Consider the following 18,567-nt stretch of genomic DNA (forward strand, 5'->3'; position numbering starts at 1 on the left):
ATTATTTATTGATGTATTTAGTACCACCTCTATAATGAGGTTGAGTAGACTTTGTTTCAAAGATGACAATACTGGAAAACTAGAACATACAATATAGAAGGCCACATATTGTTTTTGCTTAAAAAAGTCACAAATATTTTGTAAGCCATCGCAGGTGGTGATTATAAGGTTAATCTCGAACAAAACAGGTAAAAGATAAGAATGTGGTTTTCTCAACTCAGTTTTGTTCTACGTGTTTTCAGTATTTTAAGGGTTTTTTTATGGCTCACATTTGACTTCAATCTTCGCCTGAAAACAATGTTGCTTTAAGGCAATCACCGATGTTTTCATGACTGTGTATTTTTTATGCTTGATGTCTTGTTTTTATTCAAATATGGTGACAACATCAACATCATACAAATGCATTTAACGCATGCAGGGCAATTCATAAGCCTTTGTAACCATGCACATAAATGTTCTTTTCAAGCAGCGTATCAGCATACACTCAGTATATAACACGGCTGGACGATATTCCAATTCTTTTAATGTCCAGAATATTTTCTTGTAACTGAGTCTACGGAGAAAGTGTTCCATTATTCTAGATCACCAGGACATTCTTTAGAATGGTATTCGGGTTCCGTAACACCCAGAAAGTTTCTGTAATCATAATTAGTACGGCACTGATCTCGGTGTGACCCCCTCAACTATAAGCAGAGCTTGCCGGGTAGGCTTGTATGATTATCATATGCCTGTAGCACTATACATATAGTGTATATATATATATATATATATATATATATATATGTGTATTTGATATTTTTCTCTAGTTGGGGTAAGCTGGCTGGTTAAGCGGCACCAGGTTGGTTAATCGACCGGCGTGTGCAGATCCACGCAATTAATAACCATGGGGACCCAAATACTACACAATAGGAGGATTGTTGGCCAGTTATAGGCATATTGTACGTTAAAACCCATGTGCCAAAAAAAGTTGCCAGACTTCTATCCCCCTTGTCTTGTTGCCAAACTTTAAATATGTTTTCAGATCTAACTTGCTTTATAAGTGAGGAGGCCATTCCAGAGAAGGGGAGCATTACCACAATAACGAGTGCCAAGGTCAGTTTGTTGAAACAGATTATTAAAAAGATATGCAAAAGATATAAAGAAAAGCACTTAAATGTCTTAATGCGACATGGAATAGAGAACTTGGAATAGAGATCGATTGCCAAGCAATTAGGTGACAGGTGCACTTTACTGTGACAATGTCATGTCAAGAGGTGTTAGAACAATTCTATTACAATGGACAGGTGGGTTGCAGTCATGCACAGGGGGGGACACAGCGGGGGGCCACACACAACAGCACACAGCACACCATGCATGTTGTGTTACCGTAACAGTAATGGCGGTAATCCTCTGATGACAAGGCATAGCAACAAGAAATAAGATTGTACTTATTATTACATTATTCTGCAGAGCCAAAGTACTTCTTCCAGAACAAACCATTCATTTTTTTTTTTTATATCTCTCAATAAAACCTGATCATTTACACACAAAAAAAGGATTTGGAAAGAATGATGAATGTACGTTGGATAGAATTCCAACTCCCAGTGGTGACTTACTAAATTAAAAAACAGTTTTAACGGAGAATTTAATTCGGACACTCAGCTGACATCCATCCCAGAAGATCCAGGAGGAAATATGTGTATGTCATATATATGAAATGCTTACTGCTACCTGGACTTCCTAACGTACAGATCTGGCAATAAATCGTTGTCTATTCTCAATAGGCAATGTCAAACAGCAGGCTGGAGAATATCGGGATATTTCAGCCGGCCAAAAGCATTGAGACAGACGTTAAGAGAGAGAAAGGCTTAGAGACCGCTGAAAGAGTCATTGTGATTAATGTCCTTGACAAAGCAGATGAGTTAAAGATACTGAATGGAGCAGTCCAGCTGTGGTCATAAACTTCGAAACAATGCATTTCCCTGCCGTTTTACAACAAGAGGTTTATTTCCCCTACCTGCAAAGCTTCTTGAATATTTCCATTGTAATCGATTATCTCTGTTGCCCCTTGATCACCCTTTTGTCCTGGGGGTCCCTTTAAGGAAACAAAAGGAAATTATGTTACACAGTCACAAAGTTTACAGACCAGGAGTGTTACCTTGTTAAATAATACTTAGGGATCGACAAGGTTGTCTAAACCCCCATGAGCCCATTGAAAAGCACCAGACCTGTAGTATGTTTGTTTTAATACTAACCGTCCATGATTTACCATAAATGATATACAGTCCGACCCACTGAATAGCAGGATAACATGGATACGCACGGGAGATATTAAAGAAACAGACTCGCCAACAATGAATGTATATTAAAGTACTTAGTAAGCTGCGGGGACTTAGCATAAAGAAAAACACCTGTCAGGAAAGCCCGTCCGTTGAAATCAATGGGAGCACTTTCTGCGCATGTGTTCGGGGGATATCTACCTGGATATCTACCATGAGCCAGAGCTGGAGTATCTGTGCATTAGAGCCCTGCTGAGCAGGAGATCAAGTCAATGAAAGCCTGTAAGGCTAATAGATGTGGGTTGGGGGAGAAAATGGGGATAAATATAAGGTGACACCCAGCTGTCATATGTGGTAAAGTGTATACGACGGCTGGAGTATACCTTTAAAACATGGCACCGGACTGTAATTGCCAGTTTGGACACATTGTAACAATACAGTATCAACTGTTTAAATATGCATTAAAAGTATCTTCGGGGCTCTCCAGGAACTAAAATTAGGCACTGCCATTCCAAGCACAGCGTGCCAGAATTTGAACGATTTACATCAGAACGGTCGATCGGACGTCCGCCTTCAGGCCAGGCATGACTGTGTTGCATGTGATAAATTCTGTTTAGATTACTTACTCGAGGACCAATGGGACCAGCTTCTCCTTTGCTTCCAGAATCTCCCTAAAATGGTATAAAGTATATAAAGTGACACTTTGAAGTACTCTTTAAATGCCAAAGCAAATGATTATGCATTGATGAGTGTTAAAGGAAAATGTATAGTCTGAAACAGGGTTCTCTAACAAAGTAGCTTGCCACTTGCATTTGTGATGCACAAAACACTCAGTTACACTCGAGAAGAGGCAGACATTTTTATTTAATACTAGACTGATAACAATGGGATCCCCCAGGCCTGCAGATAAAGGAAGTTTAAAAATATGGGACTTCCACTTTTAAAGATGTTTTCCATACACATACACGTCCCATGCACACATTGTAACCTCCTGGGATGTTAACCCATCAGCAAACATATTTTGCCGATATTTATCATTATTATTATTATTATCCTTTATTTATATAGCGCCAACAGTTTACGCAGCGCTTAATACAATACATAAATTCAAGGGATATGACAAGACAAGAATTGACAGACTAAGACAAACCGATACATTTGGTGGAGAGAGCCCTGCTCGCAAGCTTACAATCTAGAGGGAAATGGGGTGACAAACATAAGGCATAGAGAAAGGGTGAGAGGTATTGTGGGGGTTGTATCGATGACAAGGAAGTTCTAGCAGCTAAGATGGTGCGGCTTCTCTGAAGAAGTGGGTTTTTAGATGTTTCTTGAATGTTGGGAGGGAGGGAGAATGCTGAAGGTTCCTTGGGAGAAGATTCCAGAGATATGGGGCAGCTCGAGTGAAATCTTGTAGACGGGAAAAGGAAGAGGTGATGAGTGAGGAGGAGAGCCTTAGCCCATGGGAGGAACGTAGGGATCGAGTAGGAGAGTATTTGCTAATGAGGTCAGAAATGTACGGAGGAGCAGTATTATGGATGGCCTTATATGTCAGTACCAGGATCTTAAATTTAATTCTAAAGGTAATTGGGAGCCAGTGGAGGGTTTCACAGAGGGGGGAAGCAGAAGAGGAGCGACGTGCAAGGAAGATGAGCCTAGCAGCCGCATTAAGGATAGACTGTAGAGGAGAGAGTCGAGACAGTGGAGTGCCAACCAGAAGAGTGTTGCAGTAGTCAAGACGGGAAATGATAAGGGAATGAACCAGGGTTTTTGTGGATTCTTGGGTGAGGAATGGGCGGATACGAGAGATGTTTTTTAGGTGCAAGCGGCAGGATCTGGCGAGGGACTGAATGTGAGGGATGAAGGAGAGGTTTGAATCAAGGATGACCCCAAGGCATCGGGCCTGGTTAGTAGGAGAGATAGTCGTGTTGTTAATGGTGATAGAGAATTCAGGTAGTGGAGTGGAGATGGAGGGAGGGAAGATAATGAGTTCAGTTTTAGAAAGATTAAGTTTCAGGTAGTGTTGTGACATCCATGAAGAAATAACAGACAAGCAATTGGTAATACGGGACAGGAGAGATGGAGAGAGATCAGGAGAAGACAGGTAGATTTGGGTATCATCTGCATATAGGTGATACTGGAGGCCAAATGAGTTGATTAGTTTGCCAAGAGATGAAGTATAAAGAGAGAACAGCAGAGGGCCAAGGACTGAACCTTGGGGGACACCAACCGAAAGTGGAAGGGGCGATGATGTCTTGCCAGAGAAGTTGACAGAGAAGGAACGGTTAGACAGATATGAGGAGATCCAGGAGAGAGCTGTATCTCGAATGCCTATAGAAGCAAGTGAGTCTAGAAGAAGGTGGTGATCAACAGTATCGAAAGCAGCAGAGAGATCCAGTAGAATTAGAATAGAGTAGTGACCTTTTGCTTTGGCAGAGAGCAAGTCATTGGAGACTTTTGTTAGAGCTGTTTCAGTAGAGTGAAGGGGTTTGAAACCAGACTGTAGAGGGTCAAGGAGGGAATTAGAGGAGAGGAAGTTAATGAGGCGGTTGTACACAATCCGTTCAAGCAGCTTAGAGGTAAAAGGAAGCAGAGAGATAGGGCGGTAGTTAGACAAACAGACGGGATCTGAGGAAGGATTCTTTAGAATTGGTGTGATTAGCGCATGCTTGAAGGCAGATGGTACAGTTCCAGATGATAGAGAAAGATTAAATAGGTGGGTAAGTGATGGACCAAGGGATGGATATAGAGACTTTGTAAGGTGTGAAGGGATGGGGTCAAGGGGACAGGTTGTTGGGTGAGAGGAAGAAAGAAGAGTGGCTATCTCTTCTTCGGTTGTAGGGGAAAAGGCAGTTAGTATAGTAGGAGTGGAGAGAGTGGTGTTGAGTGGTGTAGGAGGGAGATGTAAGGAAGAGAGGTCTTTTCTAATAGTCTCGATCTTCTCTTTGAAGTGGGCAGCAAGATCTTGGGCAGTGAGAGAGGTTTGTGGTGTGGGTGTGGAGGGACAGAGAAGGGAGTTGAAAGTAGAAAAAAGGCGTCGTGGGTTGGAAGAAAGAGAGGATATGAGAGTGGAGAAGTAGAGCTGTTTGGTGAGAGAGAGGGCAGAGTTGTAGGTGTGGAGCATGAATTTATAATGAGTAAAGTCTTCGCTGGATTTGGATTTTCTGAAATAACGCTCAGCCGTGCGGCAGCACTTCTGAAGAAACCTTGTGGTTTTGGTATGCCATGGTTGACGTTTAACTAGTCGGGGGTAACTTGTAGTAATTGGAGCTATGGTGTCGAGGGATGAAGCAAGTGTGTTGTTATAAAAAGAGGCTGCTGTGTCTGGGCAGGAAAGGGTTAACATGGAAGGTAAGAGAGGTTCAAGTGAGGCTGACAGTTGGGTAATGGTATTGTCTGGTAATGGCCTACAAGTATGAGGTGAACGCTGTAAGTTTGTCTTGTTAGGGGTTATCATACTCACTAGTAGCTGAAATCACAAATCTATATTCATGTTGGTTGAACTGCAGGTGTGTCAGTCTAACAAATGCATCGTGTATACAGGTGTATTAATACAATTTCCGAGATTACATAATACTAAATATGTCCCGAGATTTTATTAGCTGGCATATCTGATTACAGTTAGGTGTTTCTTCCACTAGATGGAGCCAGAGCAGCAGTTTAAAGACGTTAGTAAGCTAGTTGAGATATGGTGGTTTTTTATTTTTTGTTAACATAACTTGCAGAAAGAAGCCATGAGTGTTATATTAAAATGCTTGTGCAAAAGGACCATTAGTTACTATTTCCGGAAAGCATAAGGATACAGGGAGGTGGTGCTACTGACCTTTGACCCTTTTGAGCCCCTGGTTCCAGATTCACCTGGTTCCCCCTGTTATTTATCCATTTCAGAAAAAGAAGGCAAAAGAGTGACAGAAATAGAAGCGGTGAGGTTAGTTGTAGCACAGTAAAGGCATTTAGAAACCCTGTCTCCACAGCGAAAAGAACATGTTTAAATAAATACATAACAATTTCCATAAACCTTGCATAATGAAATTAGTTGGGACACGCAAACATTTCTATAATACAAAGCAAATGTATAGAGCTATTTGCAATACTAAGAAATACCATGAGTCAGATACACTAATATGTCTGGGTTCTCGGAATCCGTAAAAAGCCCATCAACAGGATGGGTTGTAAAAGTAGATAATCCACTTGGCCTCAAGTCTTATTACATTTCATACTGTTTGTGTTGAGTGATAGCAATCTAGTTATCAAGCTCCCAATGTGGCTTAGTATTCCTGTACCCTCTTAAAAACAAAAAAACAAACAACTTTCCTGTATCATACCATGAAGCTAAGCAATGAAAGGCTTTGACAGGAGTACTACATGTGTCAAGAAAGATGCTTGAAACAACATTTCAAGGCCATAATTGCATTTTTTCCCCATGTCATTTTTATTATGCTTTGTTGATAATGTAAAATACATATTTGTGAAAAAAAAGTATTTGAAAACCCTTTATTCTCAACATTTTGCACCATAATAGTCATGTTTAAACCCATGATTAAGCAGCATAATGTAATTTCTGTAGATGTCACTTCAGTATTGTGGAATCTGCATGCATGGCATTGTGTTCTTTATATAAATTAATTTTCTCTCTCTTTGTAGTTTCCCAGGCTTTTGCCAATACATCCTTTGGCTTAATTTACTTTTATTCTATACCATAAAAGGCTCTCAGAAAAGTTCTTCTTGTAGTGAAAGCCTTAGTCTACAGTGTCCTGTACTATTCAGTACAATATAGTCAGGCAAAACATCAACGTGATTATATATGTATAACTTCAAAGTTACTTATATACCCAAGACAAAAAAATGGATCTCTACCTATTATCTTAGAACCCAGTGTCAATTTGTTCTTCTTTTAGTAGACTTTTTCAATAAAGTTACTGTACTTATTATTAATTAACAAAACACCCAAACGGCCCAGTTTTTTTTATCTAGAGAGTTGCTTATTCTTTTCTGCTGAACTGTTGAAGCCTCCTTAACTCAGCTACCAAATCGGTGCCACAGAGAACACATAGTCATGGCCAAAAGGGCCCACTTGCCACTTTAGCAAATTCATGTAATAAAGGCCATTGAGAATACCCCATTATAAACTAACAGAGCAGGAAATAGGAGCTCTCAAGTCTGGATGGAAGATCATGGGAACTGTAGAAGGATAGAGACAGATTGGCATGAAGTGGTATACAACATTATGTCAGGCACCACCGGGATTCAAACCTGCAACCCTGCGGACTCTGGGTTTATCACCTATCCACTACTCCACCAGGTGGATCTTGGACTGCAGTGTCCTTCTGCCTCTCCTTGGACCATGCTGTTCCCTAATGCTCTTGAAACACCTGCCCCTCGTTTGGTCAATTAAGGCTTAATATAAACCAGGCATCAGCATTGTGTTCCTGGCCCTGTATACTGAGCTACTGCTTTGCTGCATTTAATCTGTCTCCTGTGTATGACTCTTGGCTATGTCAACGATCCAGTTTTGTGTACCAGACCCCGGCGTGTTCCAGACGTACCTACCTGTCCAGCTGCTTCCAAGCCTTGTGCCCTGCCTGAGAGCTTCCTAGCCGCGTGCCCTGCCTGAGGGCTTCCTAGCCGTCTGCCCTGCCAGTGGGCTTCCTAGCCGTCTGCCCTGCCAGTGGGCTTCCTAGCCGTCTGCCCTGCCAGTGGGCTTCCTAGCCGTCTGCCCTACCCGTGGGCTTCCTAGCCGTCTCCCCTGCCAGTGGGCTTCCTAGCCGCCTGCCCTGCCCGTGGGCTTCCAGTTTCCTGCCTGTTTTCTTCTGCTCTCTCTGAACACCTAAAGATGGCGCCTAATAGAAAATCTAAAGCTAAAGTAGCGCACAGCCCTGAACTGGACACATCAGCCGGCCTACATCCATGTTTTGAACCTGCCCCTGCATTGAGACTCCTACCTGATCCAGCACCGTGTGCCCTGACACATTATCACAAATAAGAATTTGCCCTGCTGGTTGTAAAACGAAAAAACAAAAAAGGAATACCAGATATCCAATAATTTCAATAGTCATAGCTATGTTCTGCATTGGTATTAAGCCAGAACATGCAAATTTACTAACTGTTGAGGGATGCAGTAGATCAACATAATGCTGTGTGAAACCTATACTGACTATACATAAGCACATGGTTTATGTAAAATATATAGACTTGGATAAAGAAAATAACTTGTTCTGGAATTCATTCAAAGCTGAAGTTTATGTTGGGGGTTCAAGGGAAATTCTGCATCAGTTTTCAGTGATAATCCGAGGAATTCAATTGGAAGGAGGTGACCTTTTGATCAGTCTCTATAGACATCTCAATCAAGTCATGACATAGCACATCTATTCTATAATGCAGAGTCAGAGATACAGAATAAAGACCGGCAATGACCCTACCATACATTTTTTATCGTTCTGATATACAGCTGTTGGTCTCGTCTATTTAAATGTAGATTTGGAGGCAAGCAATGTGTTTCACAGAAGTTTTGCTTCTCTATTAATTAATATCTATTTTTGGTAGTAGATACAAATCCTGCTCATGGAGTTATGCCAGGATGTTTTCAAGATGCGTAGTATAGGCATAAAGCTACCCCTAATCTAAGACAAGAGGCTGATTAAGGTTCCAGTCCCTACATTAGGAAAATGGGCAGAAAAACCTAGATGGGCTAAATGGTTCTTATCTGCTGTCAAATTCTATGTTTCAATTAAAAAAAAAACTTAAATTCTTCATGTGAAAGTCTGCAACACTCACCTTTTGACCAGGTGATCCAGGAACACCTCTCTCACCTCTTCCAGGGGGTCCTATTTCTCCTCGCTCCCCCTATAAAATAGGAAAAAAAACTTAATATAATAATTGAAGTGATACTCATTGCCTGAACTTATACTCTAGACTAACATGGCTATCTTCAAAAACATTTCAGACTGTCTTAAGAAGTCAGCAAAATGTCTCTCTACGTTACATGTATAGTGGTCTGTGTACAAGAATGTAAATAAAGCTTCTGTACGTGTAACAGTCGTTTCTAATAATACTGCCCAAGAGAAATGCCTGTGGTTAAATAAATAGTCACGTCTAATTAAAGAGCCTTGCACAAAAATAGTTTATTTTACTTTTTTGATTATTTCCATATTTATTATTATCACTTGTCATGGGCAACTTAGACATCCAATAAGTGCAAAGAAAATGAACAGCAAAAAAAAAACTAAACAGGAAAATCATTTTACAAGAATAAACAACAAAGTAGAATAGAATAATAATAAAAATCTGAGAAAATAAATGTTCTTTTGACATTTGGCCTTAAACTAATTTAACATGATAATGATCTAAATGTTGTTGTTTCGACTTTTTCCCAAAACACTCATCATTGACCTTTTAAATGATTTTTCAAACTATTTCAAACATTGTATCTGGAATATTTTTATAAGATCAAATGTTATCTCATTAAACTGCAAGCTTAGCACTTGGCTTTTCCCACGTTGAGAAATCCTTTTGCCAATACTCTTAATAACATTTGGAAATATTGATATGATATCATGGCCCTTTTTCTTTATGGACTTTTTGTTAAAATTAAATGTCCTTTCAATAAATTCCATATCCCCCCCCAAACCATTGATTTTGTCTAAATAATGGAAGCCGTCAGGGTGTTTTTTTTCCTACAACTTTACATTTTTCTATTATTTTTATAATATATTTTACATTTATATACTGCAGTTTTTTGGGGGTTTTTTGAAGGATGGGAACTGAAGGACTTTTTTTTTTATAAAAAAAACCTAAAAACATAAAAATGCCCTGTTCCCACATGCCATTAATAACCTTCTCATCATAAAGACAAAGGGACATTGTTGTAGATTCCACTTGCTCTTTTTTATTTCAGCGTAACCTAGGTAACACAGGTTCATCAATCTCAAATTATATTTTTAAAACACTCTTTATGGAAATAAGGAACCCACACCGTACAAATAATCCAGTGAAGAGAACATAATGTAGCAGTAGGTTTACATATTAAGGATTGGAGAGATGAATTATCCGCTTAGCTTTTTTTAGGCATAAAGTACATTGCCTCCTGTTTTAGATAAATAAGGTATGACGGTATCATCAGATCAAACCAATTTCTTTAAAATGTTGTCTTTTAAAATTCAGCCCAGTTGAACAAACATTTTATTATATGTTGCATGACTTCTTACCTTAGTTCCTGGTAATCCTGGTAAACCAGGTTCTCCCTGAGGTCCCAAAAAGCCAGGCTCTCCCTTAGAGAAATAAATCAGAGATTATAAGACTTTGTTTAAGAAAAATATAAAGTTAAATACATTTTGTGGACGCTATCATTGTTTTACCGCTTTAGAACATTTTAGCGGGTAGAGGAGACAATTCAGACAAATTATCCATTACGGTTTATGAACTAATCAATTTAACCAAATCAGTAAATTTAGATTAAATAACCAAAAAACACAGTGACATTTACTCAATAAAATGTGAATGTTCTAAAATGAAATGAGTACATTATTCAGGTGCTTTATTAGGTGTATCTACCACAAGGAGGCAAACAAGAAATTGGTAGGAATTTGGGATCCTCGGAGTAAACACAAAGGCTTGGGCCATATTCAAAGCCTGTTAAAGGACTACCAGCCTAACTAAATGAGAAACCTGGATATGCATGTTTTCCCAACTTTCTTAAATTGGGCAAAACACCCTTATTTTTCAGGTTTGGTAAGCATCGCCCAAGCTGAACTCCTAAGATGATTCTCCTTAACATGCAACTAAGCTTTTTTAGTAAAGATATTCGCTCCAGAGGAAGGAAGCATGAGTGAGAGTGAAGAGTGAGAGAGAATGAGATGGGATGACAGGACAGAACACAGTTATCTGAATCAGAGTAAATAATGAGAGCTAATGGGAGCTAGAAACACAGGAACAAAGCATAAGTAAGAACATGACATGGGATGATGTTTCTCCAAAGAGGTAAAATGGAGTAAAATTCCAGAGAGGAATGGAGGCAGAAAGTCGTGAAGAAAATTGTGTATCCATAAAGAACTATAAAGGAGCAAGGATATATATATAGGGAAGGCAAAAGAGATGGAAAAAGAAAACAGAAAAAACAACAATAGCAACATTAAGTCCACTTGTGTCAACAATTTAAATGTTCCTTTTGTTCTCTAAGTTAAACGTGAATATGTTCATACTTTGTTTAGAGGCACATAAATTGTGTAACATCAACAGCCAATGGAGAAGCAAGCAATAGCAGCATATGTCAAATCCTTAAGAACAGAAATCATGCACAATCCAAAACATATACTAAAACAGATGGGGGATAAGAGTGTTGTCTGGAATATAATAGGTTAACACACTGTGGTTCTAAAGTTATAACATGAATGATTCTGAACAAAGCAGGCAGACAGCCTGCGGAGGACTCAGAGAAACAGCACACACGTGGTTCAAATCTGTTAGTAAAATAAAATACATCTGCTTAAAGGGACTGTTTAGATATGAGACGTGCACGCTGCTTCATGTGACTGCTGTGTCCATGGAATAATGATCTCCGTGTGGTGGTGTTTACAAATCTTATCCCCCCCCCAATCCATCTGCAATAACCCGTTCAATAACATTCTGCTGCAAACCAATAAACATATAATGCAGGGGATCTCAAACTTGGCTCCCCTAGAAGACTTGCAGAGGATCCTTGTGTCAGCACAGGACACTCGGTGGCTCTTTCATTTTGTTTTCATGAAAAAGGCCTGATGAAAAACTTGAAAACTTAATATTTAGGGATCACGCACAGTACTGCTGAAAGCCACAGTAACTGTAATGAAATCACAGGTATTTGAAAGTTCAGCTGTCTCTCACGCAAACTACTACCGTTCCAACACTTTAACGAGATGCCTTCACGTGAGAAAACAGTGGAGACTTTTTGCCACCTTTTTTTCTTACCAGGAGTGTAATTTATTAGCCGAGAATTTGTAGTTGAGTAGATCCACCGGCAGAAGTGAAAACCTCTGCTCTGGTAAGGTTAAATCAAGCAAAATTGTTGAATTGTATACTGAGAGGCAACCAGAGTCTTAAAACATAAAAACAGAGGACTCAAAAGCTAGTCGAACTAAAGACGGCCATGTTTCACGGCTTCTAATCTTGCACTGAAGTAGAAGAGTTTAAACTATGTGCAAGATCAATGATCAAATGCTCCCTTTGTTCACAAAAATTTGGGCTCCCTGGTCCCAACTTCGTCTCTCGCCTTTATGGCAGGCGTGACGGGATAGGTGAATATTGATGTGACGCGCCCGGTCTCTACTTACCTTTCATTGTATTCTCTTTTTTCATTTGGGGTTACTTGACGGCTTTCTATTATACCTGGTCATAGCTGTTTTTGTTGTACCACTATGCCTGACTTGATCCATATAAGTTCTTGACTGTTGGTTCTTGTTACAAGGTGCTTCGATGCCACTGTTGTTTTCCATCATCAGCGCTTTCTAGCACTGCGAAGATTGCCGAGCGTCTTATGCTTTGAGATGTTGCCATATGTGTCCTCTGACATTTTTATTTTCTTATCGGCTTCTCCTAGCAAGCTGCTGGGTTTTATGTGTACTTGATGTCATTCATTGTGTTTATTTTATCTATCTATGTACACGCACTGTTACCTCGGACACTTTCTAATTTCTACTGTATTGTTCTTAACGTCCGCTTTGTTGTGAAAGCATGTTCTCTTACACTTGTAAAATGTATTGGAAACAACAAAAAATTATGAAAATAAAGAAAATTTAAATTTCAAAAAAAACAAAACTTTGTGCAAGATCTATTATTATTATCTTTCATTTATATGTCATCAGCAGATTCCGCAGCACCATATACTTGATCATACCGACAATGACAAATGTAATTAGAAACAGGAGGCGTGGGATTCTGGTCATCAGACAATCTGTCTGGACTGGTAGATATGCACACAAGGATAGAATCTGCTAAATACATAAATAATACACCCCATTACCCTCCAGCCTATATACTGGGAGAGTTAACCTCTTACTACCTGCCTGTAACTAACCGAAGATCTATATCTATATATACCTATTTAACTTATTATTTTGTTTGCATTCTGTCTATTTCTTTATAAGATACCAACAAATCTTACATTTTCGTGACATAGATATGAATATGCATGTATGTGTTTTGACTTTGTGTCCAAATATTATAGATGATCGCAAGTATAAACGTACATTAACATTTTGTGTCAATTTGTTTTTATATCTAACGACAGATACCTTACTGTTAAAAAGCAGTGATCTTATACTACTTTAATATGGAAGCTTTAATGTGCCACTGGATGGTAAAATAACATTGGCTTATTTATGCTGTCGTTCAATTTGATATACGTAATTATGGAGGAAGTACCATTCTGCAAATTGACATTTAAGCATTTCATGCTGCTGCAAGCTCACAGCATTCCCCTAAGATTGCTAAGAGCTTTGCATTTCCCAGATTAGAGCAACTATAACAATATTCAGAATTGCTTTATTTATTTTATTATATGTGTGTGATGTAGTTATTAACAGTGTTATTTAACAGCCTAGCCCAAGTTATTGCATTTTTATTTGTATATAGACTAGGCATGAGGGGCTTAATGGTGGCTCCACTGGCGTAAATACAGGGGTTGCAGCGGCCCAAGCCTCTTGGGGGCCCGGTGCGACCTCTGCGACTCCTTCTTCCTGGCTCTTCGTTCTGGTTCAAAATTGTTTAGAAAGGACCTTTCCGATCTGGACCACACCGATGTGTACTTGTGTGTGTGTGTGAGCCTGGATGTGTACTTATGTGTATGTGTGTGTGTGAGCATGGATGTATATATGTGTGTGTGTGTGTGAGCATGGATGTGTACTTGTGTTTGTGTGTGTGTGAGTATGGATGTGTACTTGTGTTTGTGTGAGTGTGTGAGCATGGATGTGTACTTGTGTTTGTGTGTGTGTGTGAGCATGGATGTGTACTTGTGTTTGTGTGTGTGTGAGTATGGATGTGTACTTGTGTTTGTGTGTGTGTGAGCATGGATGTGTACTTGTGTTTGTGTGTGTGTGAGCATGGATGTGTACTTGCGTTTGTGTGTGTGTGAGTATGGATGTGTACTTGTGTTTGTGTGTGTGTGTGAGCATGGATGTGTACTTGTGTTTGTGTGTGTGTGAGCATGGATGTGTAAGTGGGGTGCAGGGGCGGGCTGGGCCGGCGGGCAATTGCCCCCCAGGCCGCCCGAAATCTAATCTAAACGGCCGCTGGGTGTTGATGCCGCCAGCCGGCGCTACTTTAATACTTTTTTTTAAAATTTAATATGGCAAGCCGGATCGGCTATTAAATGGAAAAAAAAATAGTATTAAAGCAGCGCCGGCCGGCGGCATCAGCACCCAGCGGCCGTATGCGATGGCCGCCAAGTGATGGGAGCAGCGTGAGGGGGGAAAGCTCCGCCCCCTCGCACTCACCTTTCACCCCTCACGCTGCTCCCATCACTATGCGGCCATCAGATTGTTGGAAATCGAATCTAAACGGCCGCTGGGTGCTGATGCTGCCGGCCGGCGCTACTTTAATACTTTATTTATTTATTTTTAATATGGCAAGCTGATCTGGCATATTAAATAAATAAAAAAAAGGATTAAAGTAGCTCCGGCCGGTGGCATAAGCACCCAGTGGCCGTTTAGATAAGTTTTCCAGCAGTCTGATGGCCGCATAGTGATGGGAGCAGCGTGAGGGGTGAAAGGTGAGTGCGAGGGGGTGGAGCCACTTCACTTGACTTGCCCCCCAGGCCTTAGGCTGCCAGCCCTCCCCTGGTGGGGTGACATGGAGTGTGTGTTCGTGGGTATGAGTGTGTATAATTTGTGTTTTTACATATGTTGCTTGTTGGAAGGGGGGGGCAAGGGGCAATGATGGGACAGACTGTTGAAGTTGGCGGGCATGGTAGTTTTTAGTTATGCCCCTGGTTGGCTCCCACCATTCTTCTTTATGCCCTGTCAATTCCTGCCTTTTCTCTTCCCCCTAGTATTTAGACCCAATATCCAACAAAGCCTTCCTTAAAGGTTGTCTTTGTGCCTAGGGGCACCTGGAATGTATGTCTGGTCCTGGAGATTCACTATTGTGATAATGAAGAAAAATGAATGCGAGAAAAGAAAGATATGGAGGTGAAAGTTAGAACTGGCAGCTATGAGACTTGTTTACTAATATAAACTAAAAGTATAAAAGTATATAACTACCCAATGCCTGATTGTACTGTGGAAAATAAACCTATACAATAAATATCAAGGATGTTTTCTTTAATACTCTTGCATTTAGTTTTCTTTATTACCTTGAATGCTTTTTTATGTTTTGGCAGCAGTCACAAGCTCTTCTTGTGATTACCTATGACAGACACGGATCTAGTACTCAGGACAGCATATATTTAGCGCTTCACGTCTTTAAAGATGGTTATAAATAGCCCAACTAAATCTGGAATTTAAGACTACAAAAGCTTGAGTCTTGTAGGCTACGGGACTGCAGCTACAGGGCAAAAAGAACTTTGTTAAAACGGGCTTATGGATGTCTGACATCTGTTTTTAATGTTCCGCATTGAACACAACTTCTCATTAAGGTGCAAGACGAAAATCAATGCCAACATCTACATTAGCCTTACAATCTGTCATCCAACTTTAGACAACTTAGAAGGAACTTTATTGCCACAAATCCTCACTTCTGAAAACACCTGTTTATAATGTTTCAGAAAATAGGTATCTAACAAGATACTTTCACAATTAAACTTTCAACCAACTGGTATCTGCAGGAAGTAATTTTATGAGCTACGGAACTTCTACTCCCTAATATTATTAAATGTGTCAGACATATCTGATTGTACTTTATTAGAGCATTAGCTATGGTATTTGCAGAGAACCGAGCAATCTCTCAACTTGTACTAACAATTTTCAGGTAAATTAAACTCCATATGTCCTCCTAATGGAAACCACTACCCTTGGATTCTCTGCAATTCACATTCACGTGTATACTTAAAAGTCTTGTACTCATTAACAACAGAACCATCTGACATTAGGTAACCTATATATGAGTTCAGGATATAAAATAATAATGATAATTAGGGGCATAATTAGCATTTCTAAAGGCTTCAGCTGCAATCAGACTTTGGTCCTCAACCACATCCGCTACAATATTATATCCTGTTGATGCTTAGTGCTGGGGTATATGGATATGACATCACACCCCGGTGCCCTAGGGATATATTGAGATTATTCACTAAACTGCACGTTTGAAGCTGATTATGGAGGGTAAACCTTGGGGAGATTCTCCAGCAAGGTGAAAGCTTACTCTTTGTTGTGAAATTATTTTACAGACACCTCTCTATATTGACTGTGTATCATACTTGGCCAAGTCAAGTGGACTTGAGCTATAGACTTCATCAACTAGTTCACGCTCCACTACCATACCATTATCATATAGGTTTATTCTTTCAAAATGTAACACTTTGATGCACTTTCCAATAGGTCTAAAGCAAGATTAACATTGAAGATCGAGGGCATTGGCTTAACCTCTTCTAAAGCCAATATAGCTCTTCCATAGAGATTACCAAACCCTAAAAGTTTGGTGCTTTTTTAAAGAAAGTTTTTTTCTTTAAAAAAGCACCAAAAAAACATGCTGCCACTCTGTCTCCCCCCCCCGAGATATGCTGCCACTCTGTCTCCCCCCCCGAGATATGCTGCCACTGTCCTCTCCCCCGAGATATGCTGCCACTGTCCTCCTCCCCCCTCGAGATATGCTGCCACTGTCCTCCTCCCCCCCCCCGAGATATGCTGCCACTCTGCCCCCCCCGACTTACCAGAGGAGACTCCCGGGTGTCTTGCGGGGCTGGCGGGGGACATCTACGCAATACGCGTACACAACTTCCGGTGCCGGCACTCAGCTGATGTGCCGGCACCGGAAGTTGTGTACGCGTATTGCGTAGATGTCCCCCGCCGGCCCCGCAAGACACCCGGGAGTCTCCCCTGGTAAGTCTTGGGGGTAGAGGTAAAACGCATCGTGCGGACGGTCACCGGCTGCGGCGATGCGGGTAAACAGTAGATCTTGTAAAGCTCTGATTATTTGTAGCACATTAGTTCTTATGATTGATACTTATGGGGATCTTCACCTAGGCTATACTAAAAGCAGGGACTTATTATTAATGGCTTTTCTATATTCATAGTCACGCACATTGCATTTTATATTTAAACACACACATATATATGTATACAAAAACTCATATGTAAATATATATATATATATATATATATGGTGGTGTGTATGAAAACCATTCTATTTGTGTTGACTAATGCAAAGAGAAACTGGGAAGAATAAATAAATAACCTACTACAGCTGTGTGTGGCCAGCACTGAAAAGTATATGTACTGATGACTAAAAAAATACTACCAGACTAAACAGACTGATTCGTATCTGAGTGATACACTGCGGTCCTACACCATAATTGGTGGAGACAATTCACTAAAGCAGCAGATAGCAGGACAATTCAGCTCCTTGGATTCTCTATACATTATGAAGGGCCAATCCAGTGAGGGTGTTCTGCAGGAAGAACTCGTTTGGCCCTAGTAAGATTTCTTCAAAGTTTCCTCACCTATTGAACTATGTATTATACATGACCACTTCAGATCCTCTTGCAGGAGACACTCACTGGGGTTAGCGGTCATCATGCATTGGGTTATCAAGGAGTTGAAACTTTCCTGCATGTAGTATAACAATTATACAAATTATATTGTCCCTCTTACTGTAGCCCAAATAAAACCATTGTGAAGGGGACTTTACCGATCCATGAACAGACTGGTGAGGACTAACAGACCACAATTTTTCGATATCCTAGCACAGGGATCTCAATTAAACATTAATTTAACCTTGTTTTCAGGCAGGGATAAGCAAAATCCCTGCCCTGTTTGCAACCCTTGAAGACTAGAAAATGCAGCCCTGTTTTAATGCATAGTTTTTGCAAACAGCTTCATTTAGAAAGAATAAGTAATCTCAAATACATACTAAAATAGGAATCGCTTGTAACCATTGTGGGGTATTATTAAGTAGTCAGGGGTATAATTGCAGCGCAATAGCACATGGCTTGATCCCAAGCTCAGGAATGCAGAACTGAAATTAATGATTTCTGTGACATTTGCTGCCCTGGTATGGATCATGTATAAATTAAAAAAACCCACAAGATAATCTCTTTGCGACTTGTTTGGGTAAAGATCCTGATGAATGCTCCGTTACTCCACATACATTATTATTTTCTATTGCAAGAGTTGGGCTGTTAACATCC

The 18,567-nt window shown here is 40.2% G+C and overlaps 1 protein-coding gene across 1 annotated transcript in view; it reads right to left on the minus strand.

Annotated features, from left to right (window-relative positions):
* LOC149289327 (uncharacterized) overlaps window positions 1–18,567 on the minus strand; it is a 195,414-nt gene that overhangs the window by 13,131 nt on the left and 163,716 nt on the right. Inside the window, exons 19-22 of the mRNA XM_089490723.1 lie at window positions 10,460–10,522; window positions 9,030–9,098; window positions 2,885–2,929; window positions 1,997–2,074 (exon numbers count right to left, since the gene is read on the minus strand). Of these exons, the coding sequence (XP_089346849.1) occupies window positions 1,997–2,074; window positions 2,885–2,929; window positions 9,030–9,098; window positions 10,460–10,522 (255 nt within the window). The remainder of the gene's footprint in view (window positions 1–1,996; window positions 2,075–2,884; window positions 2,930–9,029; window positions 9,099–10,459; window positions 10,523–18,567) is intronic.

Source organism: Sceloporus occidentalis, unplaced genomic scaffold (genome assembly GCF_023333645.1).
Source record: "Sceloporus occidentalis isolate IW3139 unplaced genomic scaffold, rSceOcc1.0.p SCAF_46, whole genome shotgun sequence".
Classification (NCBI taxonomy): Eukaryota; Metazoa; Chordata; class Lepidosauria; order Squamata; family Phrynosomatidae; genus Sceloporus; species Sceloporus occidentalis.